The following is a 17500-nucleotide window of genomic DNA, read 5'->3' as shown; positions in this document are numbered from 1 at the left end:
CCAGTGAAGCTCACGTTTTACACGTCGTTTTCGGAGGTTCTTTACTTCAACAAAGTTTCCAGTAAAGTTCACGTTTCTTACAGACACAATAAACAGTATATGTACACTTTCTCCGACCGCTCGTCCTCAACCTTCTCCACTCGCAGGTATCCTTACATCCTATCCCACCACTCACTGTCAGACATGTGCCTCACATACACACACTCACTCTCTTCTCCAACCTCTCTTTTACCTCTTCACTTATCCCAGAAATATTAGGAACACTTCCACACGACCTTTCTTGGGGTATGTGGCTGGCAGTATAAAGGTCGAAGGCGCTGGCACAAGAAAACCTTTATTGAGAGTCGGTGAGTCCACACAGATAAAGACCTCAGAGAGAGAGCTGACAAGTTCAAATGAGACTCTTCCATCAGAGTCACAGGGGGCGCCACCGGAGCTTGTCAGGGAGGAAGGGGGAAAAAAATAGAAGAAAAAAGAAAACGCAGGAAAATGGCCGCTGAAATTTTGGGAATTTCCTTCTCTTTTATTAGTTTCTCTCTCTCTCTCTCTCTCTCTCTCTCTCTCTCTCTCTCTCTCTCTCTCTCTCTCTCTCTCTCTCTCTCTCTCTCTCTCTCTCACACACACACACAATGTTCTGGAAGACGATCTAGACTAGGGAGGGTCTCTTCAGTTGATGGTGGCGATCTACCTTTGGTCTACATTCAAACGGCGACTTCACTACAATACTTTTGGGGAAGCATGTTGATATGAAGTGTATACATTCAGAGTTTATATTCATGTCTCACTTGTTTATATATTTATATATGAGCAAAGCTGTGCTACTTCCAGTAGCAGGGAAATGATGGTTTCACTCAGGGTGAGAAGTTCTTCGATGAGAGTCTAACTCCTGTTCGTCAACAGACGATTACACAGCCTTTGACTCGCGGTGGAACCAGTGGCAGGTAGAATCCGGTAACACCCTCTCTCTCTCTCTCTCTCTCTCTCTCTCTCTCTCTCTCTCTCTCTCTCTCTCTCTCTCTCTCTCTCTCTCTCTCTCTCTCTCTCTCACATATATATACATATATATATATATATATATATATATATATATATATATATATATATATATATATATACATATACATTTACGTATATACATATCCCTGCATAGAACCTGTGACACATAAGTTACCAGGGCTAAATATAATGAAAGTTGGCCATAAAGCATCTAGAGTGATGGTAATAATTACACAACGTCGCCATGATCCGCTAGTGACACGCGGGTCTGGCCAAGAATGAGGTGGTTCATTTGTCATACGTCTGGGACCAGGCCAGGCAGCCAATCCACTCCCAGGCCGCTAATGACCTCTCCGGCCAATGAACGTGGATAGCACCTAACCACCACCACCACCACCACCACAGCCACCACCACCACTATCGTACTCTCTCTCTCTCTCTCTCTCTCTCTCTCTCTCTCTCTCTCTCTCTCTCTCTCTCTCTCTCTCTCTCTCTCTCTCTCTCTCTCAGTGGATGAACGAAGGATTGAATAAATGACCGAACGAACGAACGGACGAACGAACGAACGAAGCCCATTCCTCGAAGCCTCCTCCTCCTCCTCAAGTTGGTTCTGACACACGGCGAAGGAGATGGGGAAACCTCTCTTCCCCCCTTTTTCCCTTCTCCCTTGCCCTTCTCGTTTCCCCTCCTTCCCCGCCACCTCCGCCACACTCCCTCTTCCCCCCCACCGACCCGTCCTCACTTCAACTCCCTCTCCAGCCCGTCGATTAGCGATAAACAACACTGGATTTCGGCCAGCCAAGATCTTTATCTGTGTAATTAAGACCACCCCAATCAGTGTTATTGTTCGCCTTACCAAACAATTAGCTTAATGAACTGCAGCTTAGGAGTTTTAAGCTAATGGCGTAATTAGCTCTTTTGTAAACTTGATTATTTTTTTTTCGCAGTGTGTATAGTGCACGTGAGTGTGAGTGTGTGTGTGTGTGTGTGTGTGTGTGTGTGTGTGTGTGTGTGTGTGTGTGTGTGTGTTTGTTGTGTGCGATGCAAGTGTTTATGTTCTCGTCTGTGTGCGTATACCAATGCGCTCTACGCAATAACGTATACGCAGTTATCTATTGCAGAGCACGGGGGGGAGATCTTCTTTCGTGGGGCACCCTTCTCTTGGACTTTTTCTACTGATCACACAACTTATTAAGTCTCTATATGCTCTCCGCATCAACAAGTTCATTACTCAGTTTATTCCACTCGTCCGCTATTCTTACACTATGAAACTACTTATTTACATCTTTCCGTACAAGTTTCGTGCTTAATGTTATGTTATGACCTCTGGTTGTTTCGTTCCTGCATCTATCGAAGAACCATCCTCCGCTGACGTCCTCAGACTGGTTCAAAAACTTAAAGAGTTGCCATTGAATTACCCCTTACTCTTCTCTCCTCCATGGTGAACCAATCTATGGCCGCAAACGTGACACTGAGATTCACTTTTCTTAATTTTGGTTCCATCGAGTTCGCCCTCTTCCGGACCATTCTCTAGTAGTTCTTTATAGGCCTTTGAGTGCAGTGACCAAGCCTGGAAGCATAAGCTGGCTTTTGGCCTCATGTAGGATGTAAAAGGTTTGCTTCCAATATCCTGACAAATATACTTCAACGCACATCTATTTTTTACTCCTATGGTGAGGACCTGGCGACAAGTCATGCACAGCGTCGACCGATAAGCTCCTCTGGTAAACACATTCATGCATCTTATTCCCTGCTAAATGATAATTGTATCGAGGTCCTCTTTCACTGTGTCTTATACTCATCTCTTTGCATTTAGTAGGATAGAATTTCATCAACCATGTATCAGACCAACTTTGGCGTTCTTCTCGGGTCCACTGCAAGTTGAAGCAATCCTCCTCACTTCTTATTTCAATTCCCTCATCACCTTGGCATCATCTGCAAACATACTCAGGTATGAGTTCACTCCTTCAGGCAAGTCATTTACATAGATCAAGAAGAGCAATGGTCCCAGGACTGAACCCTGTGGCATGACTCCCCAACCCATTTCGAGAAGGCTTCTTGTGACATGCGTCATTTGTTCTTTTCCCTTTGGGCGTTTTTGTCTGTGTATGTCTGCGCGCTCGCGCGTGTGTTGTTTGTTTGTGTGTGTGTGTGTGTGTGTGTGTGTGTGTGTGTGTGTGTGTGTGTGTGTGTGTTTCTGTGTGTTTGCATGTAAACATACATGCTTCTCAATCGCTCTATGTTCCCGGTTTGTGATGTAAATACAGTCGATCTGTAAAAATGATGTAAAGATAAGCTGGAGGATCATGAATGATTGTAGCAATAGACGCGAACAAGTGAACCAAGACAGGTAGGTGTTGAACTTGTGGCGTAGGCGAAAGTATACTGAGAGCAGGTGTGATGGCAGATGTAGCCTGCAGGGTCATGCTAAACACAGGAACACACCTGGTGGGTGATGATTTGCATCTGTGCATGACATGTGGCGCAAGAGGTGATGTGGCACAGTTAACATTTTGGAACATTTGTCATTAATACCTCCTGCTTATAATAAGGTTTGGAAGCACATGGCTATGCCTAGCCTTTGAACAGACTTATGTCTATTTTACTCGTATCGTAGGACCAGGAGGTTGCTGGACATGGCTAACCTTGAAAGTATGTCTTCATGCGCTCTTCATCTTATGTTATATAGCGATGATGTTATGTATGTGAAATATTACAAGACGTCGAGAGTCAAGTGTTGTAAAACGCTGTGGGGTAAACTCATGGTTATGTAACTTGATTATCCATCTGATATGTTCTCTTTGTAATACATGTATCAATATATATATATATATATATATATATATATATATATATATATATATATATATATATATATATATATATATATTTTTTTTTTTTTTTTTTTTTTTTTTTTTTTTTTTTTTTTTTATACTTTGTCGCTGTCTCCCGCGTTTGCGAGGTAGCGCAAGGAAACAGACGAAAGAAATGGCCCAACCCCCCCCCCCCATACACATGTACATACACACGTCCACACACGCAAATATACATACCTACACAGCTTTCCATGGTTTACCCCAGACGCTTCACATGCCTTGCTTCAATCCACTGACAGCACGTCAACCCCTGTATACCACATGACTCCAATTCACTCTATTTCTTGCCCTCCTTTCACCCTCCTGCATGTTCAGGCCCCGATCACACAAAATCTTTTTCACTCCATCTTTCCACCTCCAATTTGGTCTCCCTCTTCTCCTCGTTCCCTCCACCTCCGACACATATATCCTCTTGGTCAATCTCTCCTCACTCATTCTCTCCATGTGCCCAAACCATTTCAAAACACCCTCTTCTGCTCTCTCAACCACGCTCTTTTTATTTCCACACATCTCTCTTACCCTTACGTTACTTACTCGATCAAACCACCTCACACCACACATTGTCCTCAAACATCTCATTTCCAGCACATCCATCCTCCTGCGCACATCTCTATCCATAGCCCACGCCTCGCAACCATACAACATTGTTGGAACCACTATTCCCTCAAACATACCCATTTTTGCTTTCCGAGATATATATATATGTAACATCTTAAAAGACAAAAGCAAGCAAAACATAATCCAACAACACATACCACCAGCCAGCTACAACAAGACACATCACATATGAAACAAAAACAAAGACAAAAAACAAGACAACTGAAAACACATGTCTATCAACCGAGACAAAGAGGTTGGACACGAACACCTCTGTGCCAAAAAGAAAAAAAAAAAAGACAGGAAAAACAAGACTCACTGTAAAACCTCAACAAATACACACACACACACACACACACACACACACACACACACACACCAATACAAAGTTAATAGGGAAGCAACATAGCGCAAACCATTCATTATATCATATCGTGAAACAAACAAAACGAGAACAACAACAAAAAAATGAGAAAAGAAGAGAAGAATATTTGCTCAGGTTGCTGCATTTTTTCTTTATGGTTGTGAGGAGCAGAGTTTACACCATAGCGACAGGAGCAGCGAGAAGCCATTTAAGAGTGGAGAGTACCACAAGGCTGTTGATCTGAGAGGAGGAACCCCTTATGATTTACGTTCTCCGTAGTGACCCCCAGCGCTCTGTCAAAACGTCAAGGTCCATTTATCCGTCCACGAAGATCCGGTTATTATCCCCACTTCCCGCTTAATACAGCTGGGTCCCCCCAGGTGGTCTTCGAAGCCAAAGCGCGTCCTTCCTTCATCGCGAAGGGATGAGTCGGTGGGAGGGGAAACACAAAAAAAACACGCGAATTTCGCGCAAAAGCGGTGACTTTTGAGTCTTAGGATGAAGGATTTTGTTATTCCACGAAGGATATTGGCTAATGGCTGTATCCATTATACATGGCTGATCTCACTTGCAAAAATCCTGTGGTTGAAACGCAGTTAGTATTCTCGATTCATGGCTCCCCCCATGTGTTATACTGTCATGCCACATGCTTCTAGATGCAAGAAAGTGTGCCTTGCAGGTACGGGCGACTGGCTTGGATTAACATTAGAACCCAAGAGTAAAAGGCAGCGAGACTGGGAGTCATCATCTTCGTTTCCATTTTGACTTTATCCCGTTCGTGTAAAGAGATTCAAAGTAACAAAAAAAAAAAGAAAATAAATCTGTCGATTTTCAGACAAATCTTTTTTGGCAGACTGTCGTACATGAGACAACGGGAGCAGCATGAGCGCCACACCCACAGTGAAGAGTGAGGGATATTAACTGGTGAAGCCTCACGGTGCGCCGCCCGTATAACTAGTAATTTTCTTCAGCCACTGTGTGTGTGTGTGTGTGTGTGTGTGTGTGTGTGTGTGTGTGTGTGTGTGTGTGCGTCCTCGCCTGTGTTCATATGTGTGAGAGTCTGTATGCACCAAGAAAGTTGTGTGTGAGGCTTTACATATGTATGTGTGAAAGTATATGATGTGTAATCATTTTGCATGCACATATTTCATCATACCTTTTATATCCCCGCACACATTTGCAATTTTCCGCGTTAGCGAGGTAACGTTAAGAACGGAGGACTGAGCCTTAGAGGGGAAAGTCCTCACTTGGCCCCCTTCTCTGTTCCTTCTATCGGAAAAGTAAACAGAAGGGGAGGATTTCCAGCCCCCCGCTCACTCTTCTTTTAGTCGCCTTCCACAAACGCAGGGAATACGTGGGCAGTATTCTTTCTCCCTTATCCCTAGGGACAATGTATGTATGCATATATATATATATATATATATATATATATATATATATATAGTGCGCGAATGTCTTTTGTATACATATTTGTTGGTATATTTCATGCAAATATACAAGAAAGTGTGTGTGTGTGTGTTTGTGTGTGTATGCGCGTGTGTTTACGTATGTGTAAGTATACAAAAACACCTAAATACACCACAAACAACACTTAACACTATCACAACCCAGAAAAATACAACTCGACAAGTGTTGGTGAGGCATACAACCCACCATCACCCATCATGTCACAGACATATGTACACAGGAGTCGGGTGTGGGTGGGTGGGTGGGTGGGTGTGTGAGTGATCTGTCGGTGACTCTTATCATTTTTTTTTTGGAATGAAAAGTAATAATAAGCTGACCTTTTGACCTGGGATGGGCGTGTATTGAGCACACTGCATTACGGGCGTATGAGCGTGATGGGAATCCATTCTCTTCTCACCCGGCCGCCCGCTGGCGGAGACGAGGGCGTGTTGATGAGGGTGTTGTGTTCTGCAACGTCACATTGGGAGTGGTAAAATGAGGAGGAGGGACGGTGGGATAAATCTGCGTTTTTTAATTTTTTTTGTGTGAGATTATATATATATATATATATATATATATATATATATATATATATATATATATATATATATATATATATATATATATATATATATATATATATATATATATATATATATATATATATATATATATATTCTGCAAGGCTTGGTACGAGGAGTTCTCTCTCTTTTTTTTTTGTCATATGAATTTATATTCTGTCATGAATTATTATTGGGTTTGGCGATGGGTGTGTCTTTGTGGTGGTGGTGGTGGTGCAAGGGCTGGGGGGTGTCAAGGGTTCCCTTGGAGGAGGAAGTGGAAAAAAAAATGTGTGATTGTTTGACGTAACGAAAGACGCAGGGATAGTGAAGCTACCGAGGTTTTCAGATATTCAGGGACATGAAGTTTTGGGGGGTCATAAATTTCTCATTTCGGTTGATATATATATATATATATATATATATATATATATATATATATATATATATATATATATATATATATATATATATATATATATGTATATAAATATATATATATATATATATATATATATATATATATATATATATATATATATATATATATATATGAAATATCAACACGCAGATGTTGACAAAGTAAAATGACAGCATTTGCTCACTTCCCACTTCTAACTCTGGCAACGAGTCTACCATAAGTTGGCATGCGTCCGACCCACCAAACAGAGAAGAATATGATGGTTCTCAACGGAGACTCAGTAATTCTTGCACACTGCAGGAAGATGGGACAGGAAAAGCTCTACCCGCTCGTAAGAATATGTAATACACAGGTAAAACAAAGGCTGCAATAATGCATTCGAGTATATTCAAAGGGACAAAGACTGCAAGATCTTGGATTCAAGATTTCAACAAAGCCTCATCAGTCTTGCCGGGTCAGTACTCTTCAAAGTCTTCAAAAAGTGGAACTGAATATTGGTTCCAGGAATTCTCCGGCTGTCAGGCACAGGCACACGCAAGATGTCGAGAAAGTGTCAAACTTGTAGTATCAGAATTGTTACACTTGGCTGAATTTTCGTAGCATTACACACACTTCGTCGTCGTTCCTAGCAGCCGTGAAGCCTGGGTGAAGATAGACTTATACACAAAGGGGAGATGGGGGATGGAAGTTCGTAGAGACGAGACCTAGCGTTTCTTTAATTCTTCTCGTGTGATTCATAAGCAGACCGTCCTCCTCCGCCGGGCCTCGAGAACGAGACTTGTGACCTGGGTCACGGTAAATCATCTTGTCGTCCCTCGGTGTCGTTGTGGTGAGATCGAGGCGGCGGCTTATGGTCTCGAGAGTACCATTACCAAACGGCAGGGGAGGAAGCAACGACAAGTGTCGTGTATACTTCATGGTGGCGATGTATACATAACAACTCTTGACTGAGATCATTTGTTGAAGGAGGACCTGTTTCTTCCTTGTTGTCTTGATCCCCCAGCGCCGGACTTCGTCTTATAATGTCTCAAATCTACCCATTTCTATCAAATGTTTTCGTCTTTTGTCCATCTCAAGACGATATTAGAGGATTACAGACCATACAGGATTAGGCAGAGTCTAACTGGAATCACAGGTGCAAATGTCGTCTCCAATACTCTAAAAGAACATACAAATGCGCGTCAGTGCAGGTATATACACTTCTAAAAAAAGAGAGAGAGAAAATATCTTCAATTACTTCAATAGAACTCTTGAACGTACACCCAAAGAGCTCGTTGTTTAAAGGATATATATATGACAGATGACAGGATAAAAGATAGTAAATGCGGGGAAATACTCCAAAAGAAAAAGGAGATCTTGACAAAAAGCCTTTTTTATGCAAGTGTCTAAGGCAACGGACGGGGCTCTAGTGTATCGCTGACAATACCAGGCTGATGATCACCCACCAGTGATTATTCATGATCAAGCAGTGATATATGACTGAGGTCATTCACCATCTCTCGGTGGTAGTTGACATAGGTCGTATGCAATCATGCGGTGATCTTTGACTCTGGTATTTTCTTAGCGCTATGGTTCGCGTAGCGCCATTCTCCATGACGCCAGTGCATGATCATACACAAAGGTATTGCGTATACCTGCAAACATTCTTTAGTAATGCAGGGGTTGGTAGCATGGTTGGAATTCGCCGCAAAAGTCGCGAATGCTGTACGTAGTGGGTCTTTGCATTTCCATCACCGTGAATCTCATATGCATAGGATAATATAGCTTAGGCTACAGTGTCGTTATATAGCCAGGACAACGTATTCCTTTCCAAGTAATGGACATATGAAGATATGGTCGTAATATTCAACGCGACGTAGATATATTAGGATCGCCTTCGCTGTTATAGATGTCGCTTTGTTGCCTCCGTCTTCGGGATGATGTAGTGACGTGTAGATAGTCTTCTCTAGTTGAGATAGATCGTGTGAGTATACCAGATGATGCTGCTGTAGACGTGCGAGTGTTGATTTCTCTCCTGAAGATGATGTGGCCGGAGTCAGGGGTTCAAATGGTATACTTAGCTATATGGGTATCATCTCACCGACTTCCTCTCTACTGCAGGAGATATGGGTGTCTTCAGGGGTGCCCTAGACATGTGTGTTTCAGTTCCCTTCTTTCCTCCTAGCAAAGATATGGGCGATGTAAGGGAATCAGGTGGTGCTTGTGGCAGTGTAGGTGTCGCAGCCCTCGTCTCTGCTGACGAAGATATGGCCGGCGTTAGGGGATCAGGTGGTGGTGTTGGGGAACGGTGACGTAGGGATGGTGGAGTAAAATTATCGCGTGGTATGAGACAGTGAGACGGGGAGTGACGAGGGTTGCCAGGAGGGAGGGTGACGGGGTGGAGGGGAGGGAAGGAAGGGAGGAAGGGAGGGGTACGGGGGGTGGGGTGTTGTGGTGGAGGGTTATGGCATAGGGCCAAGAGGGCCAGCCAGCCAGCCAGCCAGCTACATTCACCAGTGCCACTCCTTCCCCTTGCCTAGCCTAGTTCTCCTGAGTGTTGATTAGTCAGATGTTGGTTAGTTCCATTCTTGTCCCTATCCTTGTCCATGCACACATACCTTATCAAGATTCTTATCTTATGCAAGTTTTTCCTCTCTGTCTGGCTTAGCAGCTCTGCCTTCACAGGTTTCTTTCACTCGAAAGACAACATTCAAAGCTTGAGTCTTCCTTTCATCAACAGACTACCCAATACCCAAGGTCCTCCAGTTCATATTCAGTCCCTCTACGCTTCTTCTCTGTATCCTTTTCATTTCAACTTCTATCATTTTCCCTGATCCAGTCTGCTCCTCGCCTCGCCCATACATCATCACAGACCTGCTTCACTGGTTCACGAATGGAAAGATATGTGGCGGAATCGAATTGCTAGACGTTTCGTCGCCTCTTAAGTTTACTCGTTTCAGAGTCTCTCTCCCTTTTTTTTTTTTGTTCTTGTACTCACCCGATCCTTCTTTGCCTTCGAGTACTTAGTTCCAATGCCTCGCATCTGCTGTATATCAGCGTCACTCTCAACGCTTGAAGTTGCTTGCGGTCTTTTCCCTGATTTCGTCTTGAGTTCTCGCTATCTTTAAACTTGTGTGTGTATGTGTGTGTGTCTGTCTGTCTCTGTGTGTGTTTATGTGTTCGCCAAGAGAATTTATTCTTTTAAAGTGCTTTATATTTGCTTCCTAGATATATAGATTTATGGAAAAAGGAAATCAAATTCACAGACACAAATACCCCACAACGTCCACATACAAACACGCAAAAATTTAAACAAATAACAAACACACAAAATATGCACGCATAGGAGGACTACATCCACAGAGATAGATTTACACACACACACACACACACACACACACACACACACACATACACACGCACGCACACACCCACACACACACGCGCGCGCGCGCATGACCTAAATAAAGTTCAAGAGACAGGGTTCCACGATCGAAGAACTCTCTCTCTCTCTCTCTCTCTCTCTCTCTCTCTCTCTCTCTCTCTCTCTCTCTCTCTCTCTCTCTCTCTCCCTCCGTTCTGTTAAAACAGACAATCAAACTCAGACAATTGTAAGCTACTTCTTTACCCTAAATGCTGCTTGATAATCTCTGATTCTAACCTGATAAACTCTGGTTAGAATTCGTTTTAGAACCACTCAGTTATCATTGACGATGAATTACAGATTTCGCAGAATAAATGGGATAAACGTAAATTCTAATGTTATCAGTTATGCACATTCTTTTTATTACCTTTTTTAAGTAACCAGTGATGATTAAACTAACAATGTTTAGTTGTGCCTTACCCTAATCATACTCGTTTATTCATTATCTCCCAGAGTTATATAATCTTAAAACTAGAGGAAGAAAATAATGAAAAAAAAAGATTAATCGTAAAGTTAAAGATCTTGTTCACAATCCGGATTTATCCTGTTCGTTCTTGAAACGGGAGATAAGAAAGAAAAACGGAAGAAAGACATTCCCAACAGGGAAAGAAAACAGAGTCATAAAAACATTACTTGTGTACGTGGGAAATACACCCTTGCCTACAAACCAGCGCTTCTTCCCCCCTATCCCATCCCCTAAAACCAATAACCAGTTAAACATAATTACAGCAATAAACCCCACCGAATACAGGCCTCGAGAAGGCATCCTATACAATTCTTCAGGGACACTAAAACTTCAACCACAGAAAATGGAAAAAAAAAAGAATTCCGAAAAGAATATGAAGAAACTATACGTCGCCTCTTCGTTGTTTTTATGATATATTTTTTCTGCTCAATATCTCACGATTGTGGGAACATCTCTGGGGTGCTGGTGTTTGAATTAGTGACCTCCATGTTATTTTTGAGTACTTATTCTTTGTGAAACTTACTAAATGAATAGCCAAACATATGCAGATATACACACGTTCATACAAAAATGCAGACATATATATATACATATATATATATATATATATATATATATATATATATATATATATATATATATATATATATATATATATATATATATATATATATATATATATATATATATATATATATATATATATATATATATATATGTATATTCAATTTTATAGATATTACCACATCATTCAACACTCACATTTTTCTTTCGTTTTCATTTCGTCCTTCGCCTCTACTACACACACACACACACACACACACTTTATAACACGCTCCACCCGTCCCATGTTACCTGGAATAAGCCGAAATGCTAGAGAGAGAGAGAGAGAGAGAGAGAGAGAGAGAGAGAGAGAGAGAGAGAGAGAGAGAGAGAGAGAGAGAGAGAGAGAGAGAGAGAGTCTCTCGCACTCACAAAACCCGTTTCAGTGGGTGAGAGTGCGTGCTGAGGACTAATTTGTGTTGCGAGGCAAAGAAGTGAGAGAGAGAGAGAGAGAGAGAGAGAGAGAGAGAGAGAGAGAGAGAGAGAGAGAGAGAGAGAGAGAGAGAGAGAGAGAGAGAGAGAGAGAGAGAGAGAGAGAGAGAGGAATGGAGGCCGGAAGAGATACTGGAACAGACGAGTTAAAAGAGGTATTGCTAAGGCAGAATGAAAGAGGACACAGGTGGATAATTAGAGATATCAATTAGTTCTTAAAATTACCAGCACTGCGTAATGACAGGTGGAGAACTGAAAGGATACAAGTCTTTATTTCTTTTTAAAGATCTTATTGATCAAATCTCTTCCCAGTTAATTCTTGGTCATTCCTTTGTTAACGCTGTTTTATTCCTGATTATTCTAATTGAACGTGGAATATTCCTGCTTATTAACTGAATAACCATGTCATTATATTTCTCTGCAATTTCTGTTTGTTTTTGAATCACCCAGTTTTATCTGAGCGTTCACTAATTTAGTTATCAATGATTATTTCTGATTTCAATGATATTTCCTTTTTTAATCAAAGATCATTCTCACAGGTTTGAATTACTGCATCTCTCAGCTACAGATTAATCCTTTTGGTCTTATCAGTGTCTCTTTTAATCGTCAATTATTCCGGTTACTCCCACCATCATCCTTTTTGATAATCGATCTTGTTCTTCTATTCAATAAGGCCTCATATGATAAACGGTTGACCCCACTGAGCTAATCATTAATCCTTCAAATCACCTAGTATCAGTGTTGATTATTTATTATTCCCACAAGCCACTAAATCAATCACCTTTTAATCTAACGTACAACTATTAGACTTGTGGGAAATTATCATACAGTATGATTTTCTCTCGTAAGTGCTGAAGATTATCATCTAACACGTTATCTCACACAGAGTGGATTTGGGCATAACGTAATATAACACAGCATGGAAGATAACATGATGGAAACAAGAGAACAATACACTAAGCATCATTTAGCAAGTCATAAGGGAACAATCGTCTTTAAATAAAGCACTGTAGTAATATGTAAATTTACTCAAGAAAAGGTCACTAATAAAGAACTTCTTAGTGAAGAATATACAAGTACACGATACAAGTAAATAAATTGCTAGTAATTACCGTCAAGTATTTTGTATACTTTTTTTTTTCCAGTAAGGAACAGGTTATCGTTCAGAAAGTTATCAGTAAACAAATTACTTGCCAACAATTCAAATGGGCACAAAACATTAGGAGATAAAAGTTATTAGTTAGAAAAAGATATATACATATATGCATGGTTCATAGCACATTGGCCTGTCCTGTCACACACACACACACACACACTCACAACCACACACACACACACACACACACACACACACACGAACACACACACACACACACACACACACACACACACACACACACATACATACATAAACACACATATACATACAATAAAACAAACACGTACATAAGCCTAATTGGACTTTACCTCCATTAATGCTTACACACACACACACAAGCTTCCATATATATGATATATGATATATATATATATATATATATATATATATATATATATATATATATATACCTTGCAACTCCATCACCACACACACTCACGCACACACACATACACACGCACACACACACACACACACACACACACACAATAGCCAACACACACTGTTATGTTTGCGATCTGGTCGGCTCACTGGCCATTAATAAAGCCTCTCTGTCGACATGGAGGAACCACTCATATTGTAGGCGGGTCGTGAAATATGAATGGCCCAGCGAGTCAATATAACACAGGCGAGCGCCCGTCGCCCACTGACCAGGGGGGTCCTGTCCGAGCCAATTTCTCCCGCACCGCCTGCAGTAAACGACCTCTCCAGTCAGAGGAACAGCGTGCCGTATGCAGAGAGAGAGAGAGAGAGAGAGAGAGAGAGAGAGAGAGAGAGAGAGAGAGAGAGAGAGAATAGAGGGCGAGGGGAGGGAGAGAGAGAGAGAGAGAGAGGGAGGGTGGGTGGCTATGATTGCTGGTAGTGGATGACTCGGGTTGGTGTTACCGCTGCCGCTCTTGCTGCTCCTGTTATTGCTGCTGCTGCCACCGGTGCTGTTCCTGCTGTTATATATATATATATATATATATATATATATATATATATATATATATATATATATATATATATATATATATATACTGTTATGCTGTTCTTACCACCTCTACCGTTACTGGTGCTGCAGGTGGTGCTGCTAATGTTACTGCTGTTTTAATGCTGATGCTGTTTCCGCTGTGGCTCCTACTGCTGTTCTTGAGTCGGTGAGCAATGGTGGTGGTGGTGATGCTGTTTTGGCACGCTGTCTCGCTGTTGCACGAGATATAGACATGGTTGTTGCTTGACTCTGTTGCTTTTGTTGCTGCTGCTATTGCTTTGCCGCAACTGATTTCTGTCCGCTGGCACGAGAGACGAATACATCAAGGAGTTAGCCACAAGCTATATCTCTGAGGAGTTAGCAGAATACAAGACGTAGCACACACGGTGATCTCAAGGTGAGTGCTTGTGGTTAGCGTGTAGTCTCGAACTCAGCGTCATAGCTTGGTCTTTTCTTCCTCCTCCTCCTCCTCCTCCTCCCAAACTTCACATCGCGGTTTCGACCTCAACATCACACCTTGGTCTTAACACCACATTCTGGCCTCGAACCCACTGTCACATCACAAGTGTCGACAACAACATCGAAATCTGGATTCGACAGCAACATCAAGAGTGTAGGGAACTTAGCCTGGCTTCGAACTCAGCAACTGGGCCTTGTTCTCGAGCTCAGAATCACAGGAGAAAATTACACGAAGGAGCGTTTAGAGGGAGGCGTTCAGCACAACACTTCCCACCTCATCCCTCAGAGTTGCTACGAATCTATTTTCTTCTACTCCCGTTTACGTGATAACCATTTCGCGTTCGGGTTGAGACGTTGCAAAGGACACTGAACGTCAGACTAAATTGGGTTTAGGCGCATCCACGAACGAAGGGGACGTAGGAGGAAAGGAGAAAAAAAGGAAAATGCATCTGGTATTTTGGGCAGGATGGTTAAAAGATACGACGTGCGAAGAAAAGGCTGCATGATAATGGCTCTTTATTTCCCCTCCTGACACCCAACTCCCTCAGGCATGGAGCCAACCAACCAATGGTCCTTTCTCCCCTCTCCTCTGCCCCTTCTTCCTTCTTCCCTCTAAATCCTCCACATCCTTTCCTCTCCCTCTCTCTCTCCCAAGTTCAATCCTACCTCTTCTCCTCCTCCTCCTCCTTCTCTTTCTCCTCCGCTTGCCTCATCATTTCTATCCTCATAGGGGGTCTCCCTTACCACGGGGAGTGGGCCCGACTTCCCCTCCCCTGCATATATTCCCCCCATCCCCCTTCTCCTCCCCTCTTAATCCCCAACTCTCCCCTCCTGTGGGGATCCCCTGGGGAAAACTCACACCATAACGCGCGGACATAAAAATTTGTTCCGAACAACTACATATGACGCTTGTTGTAACAACGGTGACTAAGGATGCAGGGGGGGGCTGCGCCCCATCCTTCCACCCTCCGTAGTAGACCCAACAAGTTGGACATTCTCTCTCTCTCTCTCTCTCTCTCTCTCTCTCTCTCTCTCTCTCTCTCTCTCTCTCTCTCTCTCTCTCTCTCTCTCTCTCTCTCTTACACACACACACACACACACATATACACACCTTTCCACAAAATAGCAGCGAACATACATGATGCGAGTTAAGAAACCTCGTTCCCTTGGGTGGCTAACGTGTTTCGCTTTTAATTCTGAAAATATGTGATCCCTAAATACACACAGCCCAAGTATTTCAGTAAGAGTGTGGATGAAAGGCACATATCTAGGGGTAGGAGGAGGCAAGGAGGGAGTGCACAGTGGGTACAATATATCGACAATGGTTAATATGTTGACATAACCTCCCACTTAATGTGGTTATGGACGTGTGTGTGTGTGTGTGTGTGTGTGTGTGTGTGTGTGTGTGTGTGTGTGTGTGGGTGGGTGGGTGTGTGTGTGTTTAATATTACTGGTCCTTACGCCACTATCCTCTTCTTTCTTTCCCCTCTCACACCCCTCTTCTCTCCCCCCTCCCACGTACCACCACACCCACCCTCCATCAACCCCCTTCCCCCTCTCTCCCCATCCCCCCCACCTTCCTCCCTCTCTCTAGATTCCCCCGGAGAAAATATCGGTCCCGCTTCTGCCTGACGGATCCAGAAAATCTCATTAAACCTTCCAGTCCAAAGTTCTTTTTTTTTTTTTTTGCCTTACCCTCCCAACCCACCCAAGCCCCATCCTCCTACTACCACCATACCCCCACCCTATTCCCCCTTCCACCCCTCCTCTCTCTCTCTCTCTCTCTCTCTCTCTCTCTCTCTCTCTCTCTCTCTCTCTCTCTCTCTCTCTCTCTCTCTCTCTCCCCGGAGCCCCCTATTCCAGGGGATTTTGTGCGTGAGGGAGAGAGGAAGGGAGGGTGGGAGACAAGACAGCCTCCCTTTTCCTCCCAGTATTCCGTCTTCTGTCTTCAGTGATCTGTCAGGTCTTCTGAGATCCTTTAGGAAAAGCTCGTAAAGCCTTCTTTATCTTTATCTTATCGTTATCAAGACCTTATATAGCGTATTCTTTTTTTTACCATATCTTCGTTTGGAAAATAGATATGAAATGATTGCTTAAGTACATCGCGACGGTCGATGTGAAATAAAAAGGTTTAAGTGAGAAGTTACGTACATTTGTGGGAAATTATCGATACGTTTAGAAGACGGTGGGCTGGGTGGTGGGCTGGGTGATGGTGGGGAGGAGTCGGGTGTTGGGGAGCCAGGGGAGGTAAGGGGTGTGGCGTGGTGTCGGGGTTGGGGGTTCGGGAGGGGGAGAGACGCCTGAATAAAAACATGGCCCAACCAGGTGGAAAGAAGAAGGAGGGGTGGGGAGAGAGAGAGAGAGAGAGAGAGAGAGAGAGAGAGAGAGAGAGAGGGGGGGGGGTGGAAGGATAGCTTTGGAACGCAAGGAAGAAAAAGGGAAAAGTTAACTAAATAGAAAAAAGAAAAGATCAATTATAAGAAGAAATTAACTCAGACACACACACACACACACACACACACACACACACACACACACACACACACACACACACACACACACACACACACAAAGAAAGAAATGATAGAGAAGGTCAAGAGGAAGGCAGCAAAGATGGTACCAGAATTAAGACCTGAGCTACATTGTGAGGTTGGGGGACGCCACACATCTACCCAACATCGAAGAGAGAAGATTTAGGACTGATATCATTACGACCTTCAAGAGTTTAAACCGGTTTAAGGATGC

The 17500-nt window shown here is 42.9% G+C and overlaps 1 protein-coding gene and 1 long non-coding RNA gene across 14 annotated transcripts in view; one reads left to right on the top strand and one right to left on the bottom strand.

Moving 5' to 3' along the window:
• The window catches only part of LOC139756572 (homeotic protein ultrabithorax-like), an 821256-nt gene that overhangs the window by 188705 nt on the left and 615051 nt on the right, over positions 1-17500 (bottom strand). For 4 of the 12 annotated variants that reach the window (XR_011714386.1, XM_071676185.1, XM_071676184.1 and 1 more), the window contains one exon: positions 6618-6747. The exons of the other annotated variants lie outside the window; for them this stretch is intronic. Coding sequence is in view for 3 of the 4 variants with exons in the window: in XM_071676185.1 (XP_071532286.1) it covers positions 6618-6686 (69 nt within the window). In the remaining variant the exon portion in view is untranslated. The remainder of the gene's footprint in view (positions 1-6617; positions 6748-17500) is intronic. 12 annotated transcript variants of the gene reach the window in all.
• LOC139756573 (uncharacterized) overlaps positions 1-17500 on the top strand; it is a 117989-nt gene that overhangs the window by 88873 nt on the left and 11616 nt on the right. The window lies entirely within an intron of this gene.

The sequence above is a fragment of the Panulirus ornatus genome, chromosome 22 (genome assembly GCF_036320965.1).
Source record: "Panulirus ornatus isolate Po-2019 chromosome 22, ASM3632096v1, whole genome shotgun sequence".
In the NCBI taxonomy this organism is placed as follows: Eukaryota; Metazoa; Arthropoda; class Malacostraca; order Decapoda; family Palinuridae; genus Panulirus; species Panulirus ornatus.
The sequence above is the reverse complement of the archived record's forward strand: the minus strand, read 5'-3'. Positions and strand labels throughout refer to the sequence as shown.